This window comes from Eurypyga helias, unplaced genomic scaffold (genome assembly GCF_000690775.1).
Source record: "Eurypyga helias isolate BGI_N326 unplaced genomic scaffold, ASM69077v1 scaffold3319, whole genome shotgun sequence".
In the NCBI taxonomy this organism is placed as follows: domain Eukaryota; kingdom Metazoa; phylum Chordata; class Aves; order Eurypygiformes; family Eurypygidae; genus Eurypyga; species Eurypyga helias.
In genome coordinates this window covers 31061-40738 of record NW_010269933.1, presented here as the reverse complement: position 1 = coordinate 40738, position 9678 = coordinate 31061, and the positions used below count along the sequence as shown (strand labels likewise).

Below are 9678 nucleotides of genomic sequence, written 5' to 3'. Positions count from 1 at the left end.
ACTACTTCATCCAGGAAGACGGGAGCCGCTTCAAGGTAGGTCGCCTGAAGGGTCTGGGTAGGGTGCGCGGTCCCGCGAGGGAGCTCATCGCTGTCACCTGTCTGCTGTCTCGTAGGTGGCACTGCCCTACAAGCCCTACTTCTACATTGCCACCCAGAAGGTGAGGAGGAGACCCTGGGCGTCTGAGGTCCCCAGGGAAGGGGACAGTAGGTCTCTGGGGAGCTTGAGACCTCCTGGACATCCTGCTTTGGGATGGTCTTCTCCCAAGGGACAGAGCTGTGCTGCTCAGCCCCAGGGTTTCTCCGCAGGGCTGCGAGCGAGAAGTGTCCTCCTTCCTCTCCAAGAAGTTCCAAGGGAAGATTGCAAAGCTGGAAACTGTCACCAAAGAAGACTTGGACTTGGTCTGTATTCCTTTGCCCTCTGTGCTCTTGAGTCTCATTTTCATTGGACCTGGCACAGCTCTAGTGAAGTAGGAAGCAACTGAGCAGTGAAGGAAAACAGCATGCTTGACTTCAGTCTCCTTGTTTGTGCTGCTTGTGTGCCTGTCAGAAATGCCTTAGGTTGTGGCTATTTATCTGTAGTAATTATATTTTTCTCCTTGAGTGCATCAGCTGTTTCACAGCATGTTCAAGACATTTGATTACAGTAATGAAAGAGTAAGAGGAGGAGGAGGAAGTACTGTGGCAGGGGGCTGCTGCCATGCTTGACCTGCTTTTCATCCTCTTCCCTGTGTGAATTTCACCCATGGTCCTGCTTGCATTGGCAACAGGGCTGGCTGGGCCCTTGTGCAGCTCTTGCACTGTTCCCTGATGGTGCCCACCAAAGTCTTTTCTCAGTGCTTGACTCTACCTCCCATTGGTGCCTCTATTTTGACCAGTTCTTCCATCTGTATCAGTCTAGTCTGCCCTCCCCACCCTCTCTTGTGGTGGCCATTCCTCAGTAGTCCTCCCCTCTGAGCTGGCGGTGTCTTGCTGCTTTGCAGCCAAACCACTTGGTGGGCCTGAAGAGGAACTACGTCAAGCTGTCCTTCAACACGGTGGATGACTTGGTGAAGGTACGGAGGGAGATCTCTCCTGCTGTGAGGAAAAACAGAGAGCGAGATCAGGCAAGCGATGTCTACACAGCCATGCTGTCAAGGTAGGTGCTGTCCTTAAGACAGCCAGTCGGTCCCTTGTGTTAATAATTAGGCTGCTTTGATTATTTCTTAGCTGTCCTCAGAGCGGTGTTATCCTGCCTGGGGTCTGACCCCAGCTATGCCTCTCTGCTACGCATCTTGAAGGTGGTTCTTCTAGCTCAGTGCTGCATATGAAGAGGTCCCAGAGCCTCTGGGATGGGATGTGCTGCGGTGATATCTCTGCCTGCCAGTCAGATAGATTCCCTGTCTCCTGAGAAAGGATACTGAGAGCCTCTGGGCAACCTTACTTCTAGCTGTGACTAAAGGGGATAAAAACCTAACAAATCTTCTATCTGAATAAAAAGTCAGGCACTTCTTTACAATATACGAAACACAGCTGCAGACAGGAAAAATAAAAAAAAGCTTTGTTTGTAAAATCGACCAGCATATACCCATGAAAAATTCACCCATCTCTTTGGTTTCCGGGTCCTGAAGTCTGGTTGTAGTTGAAACCTGAGGAAGAAGAACCAAGCAAGATGAGCAATCCCTGCTTACCTGAAAGGCCTACTATCCCTGTTCAAAGTGCTTCCCAGGTTTCCTCGTTACATTTAGACTTGTTACTGTACTTATAAATCCAATGCTGTAAGAACCGTTCATTATACAGGTATCTGTGGGCTTTGTCTGCCTGTACCTCTGAGCAGACACTGCTCACAAACGTGAGTTTAGATGGGAGTGGCAGGAGCGTGCGTGCTGTCCGTCCCGAGGGCACCTCTGCAAGCAGGGGTTACATGGCGGGGAAGCATTTCCAGTTCTCTCCTGTCACTGACCCTGCTGCCTGGTGTCACCAGTGCCGTGTGGCTGTCCCTCGCAGGCAAGCCTGCGGAGATGTGCACTCAGGTAAGGCAGCTGCTTCACTCTGCTCCTCGCAGTGCTCTGAGTGGAGGCATCCTAAGCACAGATGAAGAAGGGGCCTCTAGGAAGGTTGCCAACCAGATGGACAACATTGTGGATATGCGGGAGTACGACGTACCATATCATGTTCGCCTCTCCATTGACCTGAAGATCCACGTGGTGAGTAAGGAATTCAGAAGCTGGAAGAGTTTTGCTTTCCTGCTGCTGTACTCCTGAAGTGCAGGCAGGGTGGAAATATTTTCTCTCCAGGACCTTTGCAAAGGTGTCAGTGACAATCAGTTCATGTGTAAAACTTAGTGCCATACTGCTGGGCCTTCTCTTTAGTTAATGACACACAGAAGACTTAAATGATTGATCCACAGCCACAGTTTGATCCTTCTGGGCTGCAGTTAATTTGCACAGCTCTGTCCCCAGCAGGTGAACAGGAGTGGTGCAAGGAGCTGGCTCCGTAGTAAGGCACTGCCCACCGTGCTCTCTCAACAGGCTCACTGGTACAATGTGCGATACCGGGGCAGCACCTACCCTCCTGAGATCACCCGCCGAGACGACCTCGTGGAGCGACCGGTGTGTTGGTCGGGCAGATGTCAGTCTGTCCAGTTGCATGGCTGGTGTGTCCACCCTGAGGAGCTGGTTTCCAACATGCTGCCAGTGTCATACTGTGATGCACAGGGGGAAAGTTTTGTTTCTGGGCTTGGGTAGTGATTTTGGGGTTGATAAAGCAGTAAAATGATTACTGGGTAGTGTGGTTTGCTTGCTGGGCTAGCACTGGGCTTAATGGCAATCACTCTTTAACTTCAAGTCGGTTTAGAATATTTTCTAATGGTCCTGCTCAGGATCCTGTTGTTCTCGCCTTTGACATTGAAACTACCAAACTCCCTTTGAAGTTTCCTGATGCAGAGACGGACCAGATCATGATGATCTCCTACATGATTGATGGACAGGTAAGGGACAGCAAAGTGGTTTTGTCCATGCTCCTGCAGCGAAGCTGGGGTGCAGGCCAGTGTTTTATCTCCAACCCAGCTCACTCCAAGCCTGCCTTGCTGCTGGCTGCTTGGGGTGTGGCTGTGGAAATTAAAATGAAGTCTGAGTGAAGTGTAAGTTATTTAGTTTTGTGGTACCCAGCGCAGGTTACTGGTGCTCCTCTGAGGGAGGAGTAACCTGGAGAGCACAGGGACAGCTCCAACTCTGCTGTCCCATGTTGTCTCCTTTTGGCCTCATTAGCCAGTTAGGTGACTCCCAAAAGTTGTTCCCCCTTGACAGAAGCTCCGACTTTTAAGAGGAAAATGTCATGCTGTTTGAACAGCATTTTCAGGTTGTCTGCAGGCCATGTTCTCCTAACTGCCTCCTTGTCACCTCCCTAGGGCTACCTGATCACAAACAGGGAGATCGTCTCTGAGGATATTGAAGACTTTGAGTTTACTCCCAAGCCGGAGTATGAGGGTCCATTTTGTGTCTTTAATGAACCAGATGAAGTAAGTCAGTTCTGCCCAGCAGATTTTTTACGTGGGGCTCTTGTTGGCCCAAGAGAGCTAATCTCTTGATGGGCTGCCTTGCTGGGGAACTTGGTGGGTCTGACAGGGCTGGTCATGCTTTCTTTTCTTGGTAATAAGAGAGGTCAAGTTTGGGTTAGGTGGCGAGGAGAGGGGAAGGGTGGAGTAAACTCTATAGTATCCACCACCTCTCCATGGAGGAGAATAAGTTACCATTTATATGTATCTTTTCTACTCTTTCATTTCATCCTAGGCTCATTTAATCCAGAGGTGGTTTGAACATGTCCAGGAGACCAAACCCACCATCATTGTTACATACAACGGAGACTTCTTTGACTGGTAAGATCACAAATGAAAACTAAGCTGGCAAGGTGACGTCTGAGCTGTGGGACAGGGTCAGGTACCAGCCTCAACTTCCTTCCATAGCTCACATGGTGGTGATATGGTGGTGATAATGTGTAATCCATGCCAACTGCCTGGCCAGTCAGCACCTCACCAAATCCTGTGGTCATTGCCTTGGAAGGAAGTAGGAACTTCTGTAGAGTCCCATCCACTTGGCTGAGCCACTTTAAACCCTCGTCAGTGTGGCAGTGTTGGTGTATGGATGAGCTTGGTCTTGGGAGAGCATGAAGAGGGTCAAAAGAGACCTGGAGGAGAGGGGAGAGGGGCGCAGGCAAGCCTTTGGGAAGCAAGGGGAGAGGCACTATGTGCCTTCACCTCCTGGTGCAGCATGTAAGCAAGCAGCTTTGCCTCTTGGGTCATGCTGCAGTTCTGTCCTGCAGGAAGTTTTCCCTGTGGTCAGACACCGCGGATAACAAAGCAGTTGTGGGAAACCATTGCCAGAGAGGAAGGGAAATGGCTGTTCTGTTCCTTCTCTTCATGTTGCCTCTTTCCCCAGGCCCTTTGTGGAAGCAAGAGCAGCAGCTCATGGAATTAATATGTATCAGGAAATTGGGTTCCACAAGGACAGCCAGGGAGAGTACAAAGCATCCCAGTGCATCCACATGGACTGTCTAAGGTACCAAATGCTGCTCCTCTACCATATAACTGTGTCTTTCTCTCTTGAATTTATATAAAATACCTACAGTTCTATTTGAATACTGTCCTGCCTTCTGTTGGAAGCTTTCATGTGTCACACCTCCCTGCCAGCACATGCTAGTGCATTTCTTTGACTCCGCATACCACAGAAGCTGCCAAGCCTTCCCTGTGAAGGGCTGTCAGGGCTGTCTCCCTGCAGCCTGCTGGTGGCTGTCCTTGAGTGTGTGAGATCTGATTCGTGGGAGTGTAGAAAGAGTGGGATAGGATCAGGCCATTGGAGCGGGGAAGGGACCATATCCTAACCCAGCAGCCTCCTGGCACAGCCAGAAGAGGGAAAGGATGCATTGTGCATGCATGGGAGAGGGAGGGAATTTGAGGTTCTTATGTGGGTTTCCTCCACTGGAGCAGTGCCTGGACTTTGGAGAGTGGCTGGCTGTCCTTGCAGTCTTGGTGGTGTCTCCTCCGATGGTTAAATGTTTATCTTAAAGCTGCTGAGGAAATTGGAAGGTGGTGATTCTGAGCAGTGGTGATGGTAGGGATAGAGTTATTTGTCCTGGTTGGGATTTAAGTGAATTGCTAGAGATGCAGGATATCTAAAGCTGGGCAGCCTCTCACTCCTCTGCACTTGGATGCTCAGCTCTCAGCATCCTTAGTGAGAGGTCCCCTTTGCAAGCCTGAGCCCAGGGTTTTTACAAACTGGTATTTTCATGATTTTGTCCAGGTGGGTGAAGAGAGACAGTTACCTCCCAGTGGGAAGTCACAACCTGAAAGCAGCAGCTAAAGCAAAACTGGGTTACGATCCAGTGGAGCTGGATCCTGAAGAGATGTGCCGGATGGCTACAGAGGAGCCTCAGGTATTCTCTCCCTGCACTGTATTTCCTCTGAGCAGTTTCCAGGTTCCCAAATAGGGTGGCATTTGTGCCAAGTGCTCACCCTCCTCATTTCTTCTCATTCAAAGCTGACATATCACTGTGTAATTAGAGCTAGAACAGGATGTCCTTGGAAGCAAACAGATTATTCTTTATAACATAGGATGTGGAGAAGTACACCTTCCCCTTCTTCCTGGTGATACGAGCATGTCCAGCAGGAAGCAATGAAAGACTGTTGTCACTGAGCTGCTCTGTCACATTTCATTAGAATTAATTTGCCTCTCACCATTCCCCGACAGACCCTGGCCACCTATTCAGTGTCTGATGCAGTTGCTACCTATTACATGTACATGAAGTACGTGCATCCTTTCATTTTCGCCTTGTGCACCATTATTCCCATGGAGCCTGATGAGGTGAGTGCAGTCCTGAAATGATGATTTCTTTTCTGGGCGAGGAACCACATCTCCCATGCTGCGGGGACACCTGCTACAGACCTGATTACCACTGTCTAGGCACTTTCCCATCTGTTTCAGGGAGGGAGCGAGGGTGGTTTGGAGGCTACTCCTGTCTCTGTGCGGTCCTGGGGTGTTTTGAGAAAGGTGCCTAAGAACAAGAGACCTGAGGGTTGGTAGTACAGGACTGGAGCAAGAAAGCATGGCTGATGCTTCATACTCCACCAAATTTACTTGCAGTCATGGCCATACAAAGCTGGGTCTCCTGATGGCTGTTATCAGCTGTAGGGAGGGTGGTTAGGAAGCTGTTTGTGCTAAGCATGTAGGAAATGTCCCCATGTCCCTACCTGGTTTAGTTTACAAAGGCGCTTGGCTATGTAGTAGTGTCAGGAGATTATGGTAGCAGAGGTCTGGAGGTTTGCACTGTCTGTAGCCTGCTCTCCTCCTGGCCAACAAAAAGGAGTCAGTGTTGGTTGTTCACTTGCTCCCATCATCCTTGCTGCAGGCCACAGCACTGCCTGCTGCACAGTTGCACGTGTGTCACCAGCTGATGCCATCTGTCTCACTGGTACGGCTGTAAAGCCAGTCCAATCCCCCCAGCCCTGGCACAGCACTTCTTGCTGAATCACAGGATGGTTTAGGTACTCTCAAAGTTCATCTAGTCCAAACCCCCTACCATGGGCACGGGCATCTTTCGCTAGATTAGGTTGCTCAAAGCTGCATCCAGTGTGACCTGATGGGGCATCCGCAACTTCTCTGGGCAACCTGTCCCAGTGTCTCGCTTCTTCCTTATATCTAATCTAAAACTACTCTTTTTGAGTTTTAAACCAACTTTGATGTCTCTCCTGCAGGTGTTAAGAAAAGGATCTGGGACACTGTGCGAGGCACTGCTGATGGTTCAGGCCTATCATGCCAACATCATCTTCCCCAACAAGCAGGAGCAGGAATTCAACAAGCTGACGGAAGATGGCCACGTGCTGGACTCTGAGACATACGTGGGAGGCCATGTGGAAGCGCTGGAATCTGGGGTCTTCCGCAGCGACATCCCCTGCCGCTTCAAAATGGTACGGGGCCACGCAGCTATGTCCTGTCCTTGTGGAGCACGGGTGGTGAGGAATAACCCTCAGCTGGTGTTAGCAGCTGCTGTGCTTGGCCAGTACCTGTCATACTTCGGGAGACTGTGTGTGCCTGGAGTTGCGTGGAGCTGGGCAGGAATAGGAGGAGGCCTCCCAGGTTGCCATCTGTGCTTCACTAGGAGAGCACGTGTCATACGTATAGCATCCTGGCAGCAAGTCAGACCTTGCTGACAGCAAGAGAGAGTGGTGAGGTGGGGTTCTGGGTTTGGTGGGGTCCTGCCATCCCTCTGTCCTCCCACCCAAACTAAGCTGCTTCTGAACTCTTCCTGGGCCTCTTTGATTGTATCTGGTTCATGCTGCTATCTCCATCTCCTCTCCCTTGCCCTGCTTCCTGTGCTTCAGTATGCTGCCCTGTGCTGCAGGTCCATGCTTAGAGCCCAGCAGGTCAGGCAGGGACACGACGGGCAGCAGGGCCGGAACTGCCAGCCTGTAGCTGAGAGATGACTGCCCACAGTCTCAGTGCTGTCCCTGTGCCCCTGCAGAATCCTGCTGCCTTTGACTTCCTGGTGCAACACGTGGAGAAGACGCTGCGGCATGCCATCGAGGAGGAGGAGGGTTTGCCATTGGATCAAGTCACCAACTTCCAGGAGGTACATCACCTGCAGCACAGCTGGGTTTGACAGGCTGGGCTGAGCTGCCAGTCTGGGGCTACAGCTTTTAAGTGCCTGTTCAGGTTCATTTTATGCTCTGCAGAGAGAGACCAAGAAGCCCATCTATGGGCACTTGCAGAGTAGATGGTGTTAGGCAATGCTATAAGCAACTGTCACCTCCAGCAGCCCCAGCCAGGACTCCCTGCCTAGCCACTGGAGCCCAGCCCAGGGATCTGTGGTTCCTGCTTTCCCCTTTGCAGGTTCAGCCAAGAGCTCTGAGAGAGCTGAGAAGGGATTTAGTGAGTATACAGACCACTCAGATATCCCAAATACTCATGTTCTTCTCGTTCCTTGCATCTTATCAGCTACAAGTACAGGTTGTCCCTCTCCAAGGCGGAGCCTGGAGTTTCTTGGAGGGCATCAGTTAATGACTGGGGACTTTTGGTCTTTGCTGCTTGTCTCCATTAACCCATTTGCACTGAAAAGTGACCGAGTAACCTTACGAAGTAGCTGCTGTCAGCTTCCATGCACCTCTACAGTTAAAGCCTACCTTGGAGGTCCAAAACAGAGCCTAAAGTACTGATGATCAAGGCATCCTTGATGCTCCTGCCTTGGTTCTTTAAATCCTTCCCTAGTGTCAATGGCAGGTGTACCTGTGCAGGAGTAAAGGACCAGATTCAATGAGTATTTGACTCGTTAACTCCTTCCTGTCTGAGTTTTACTTCTTTTTGTCTCACCACAGGTTTGTGATGAAATCAAGGTCAAACTGAATTCCCTGAAGGATGTTCCAAACAGAATTGAGTGTCCCCTTATCTACCATCTAGATGTGGGGGCCATGTACCCCAACATCATTCTGACCAACAGGTTGCAGGTGGGTAACTTCAACCTTGTCTCTCCTAATTTGTCCTTCAGATGACCTTGATGGTCCCTCAGATTGGATCCCCTTAACAGCAAGGGCTGAACTTTCTGCTCAGGGCAGGGGGATCAGATAAGGCTGGATGTGAAATTCAGTCAGCTGAAGGTTGAGCTACAACTTTAGCTAGGACTCTTCCCAAAAAAACAGCTGTTGTTTTTGAGGGTTTTGTGTTCCCTAAAGGTACTGGAAAGGGGAACTCGCTGAGTGCCATCTCTGATGTTCACACCTATGCTCTTCTGCTACCCAGCACCTGTTTGGGCATGAATTGTCGTTTGGACAGCTGTTCCCTCTAACACCCGTGTGTCTCTTACTTGCTGCCAGCCCTCAGCCATGGTGGATGAGGCCGTCTGTGCTGCCTGTGACTTCAACAAACCGGGTGCCAACTGTCAGCGCCGGATGACTTGGCAGTGGAGAGGAGAGTTTAGTAAGTACAGCAAGAACCATGCAGTACAACCCACAAAGATGGAGACGAATTCTTGTTTCTCCCTGGGAAACTGATAGCTGCCCTCCTCCACAGTGCCTGCCAGCCGCAGTGAGTATCACCGCATCCAGCAGCAGCTGGAGTCAGAGAAGTTCCCTCCCTTGTCCCACGAGGGAGCACCCCGTGCCTTCCACGAGCTCTCCCAGGAAGAACAGGCTAAATATGAGAAAAAGCGTCTGGCAGGTAAAAAACAACAGAACAAACGAAAAAAAACACCCTCAAGGTCATGATCTGGAGTGGTATTTTGCAACTTAGACTGTGAGCGGTGTTCACCATTAAGTACCTCTCTTACAGCTGTGGGATTAGCTCAGACTGGGTCTGGTCTCTGATCTTCAGGATCCCAGCAGGCTCTTGTGTGCTTCCAAAAGAGGGGCCAAGCACCAGTGCCTGTTTCAGTGTTTCTCCTTTTGTCTGTTGAGAGCCATGGATTTGAGCTGAAACATGAATGGCTCCATTTTTTGACAGGCTGCTAATTAAGGTCTGTTGATGAAAGGTAATCATAACGAGTTCCCATCACCTGGCATGATGCTGTTCAGCAGAAGCATCCAGCTGGCTGGGAGCAGAGCCTGGGTTTGTGGATGGGCCATATGTGCATCACAATGAGGGTGGGTTTTTTTTTCTCCCACCTGTCACTGCATCTCCATAATGAGGTGCTGCTTCTCTCCATGCTGACATCTTCC

General features: G+C 50.4%; 1 protein-coding gene across 1 annotated transcript in view; it reads left to right on the top strand.

The window, feature by feature from the left end:
• Positions 1 to 5: 5 nt before the first annotated feature.
• Positions 6 to 9678, top strand: part of POLE (polymerase (DNA directed), epsilon, catalytic subunit) — a gene marked incomplete at its 5' end in the record, with an annotated part of 33384 nt that continues 23711 nt past the window's right edge. Inside the window, 17 exons of the mRNA XM_010158239.1 lie at positions 6 to 35; positions 116 to 160; positions 309 to 401; positions 983 to 1137; positions 2044 to 2185; positions 2510 to 2590; positions 2860 to 2967; positions 3388 to 3498; positions 3770 to 3855; positions 4415 to 4534; positions 5276 to 5408; positions 5723 to 5836; positions 6727 to 6939; positions 7494 to 7601; positions 8344 to 8472; positions 8839 to 8941; positions 9035 to 9181. Of these exons, the coding sequence (XP_010156541.1) occupies positions 6 to 35; positions 116 to 160; positions 309 to 401; positions 983 to 1137; positions 2044 to 2185; positions 2510 to 2590; positions 2860 to 2967; positions 3388 to 3498; positions 3770 to 3855; positions 4415 to 4534; positions 5276 to 5408; positions 5723 to 5836; positions 6727 to 6939; positions 7494 to 7601; positions 8344 to 8472; positions 8839 to 8941; positions 9035 to 9181 (1918 nt within the window). The remainder of the gene's footprint in view (positions 36 to 115; positions 161 to 308; positions 402 to 982; positions 1138 to 2043; positions 2186 to 2509; positions 2591 to 2859; positions 2968 to 3387; positions 3499 to 3769; positions 3856 to 4414; positions 4535 to 5275; positions 5409 to 5722; positions 5837 to 6726; positions 6940 to 7493; positions 7602 to 8343; positions 8473 to 8838; positions 8942 to 9034; positions 9182 to 9678) is intronic.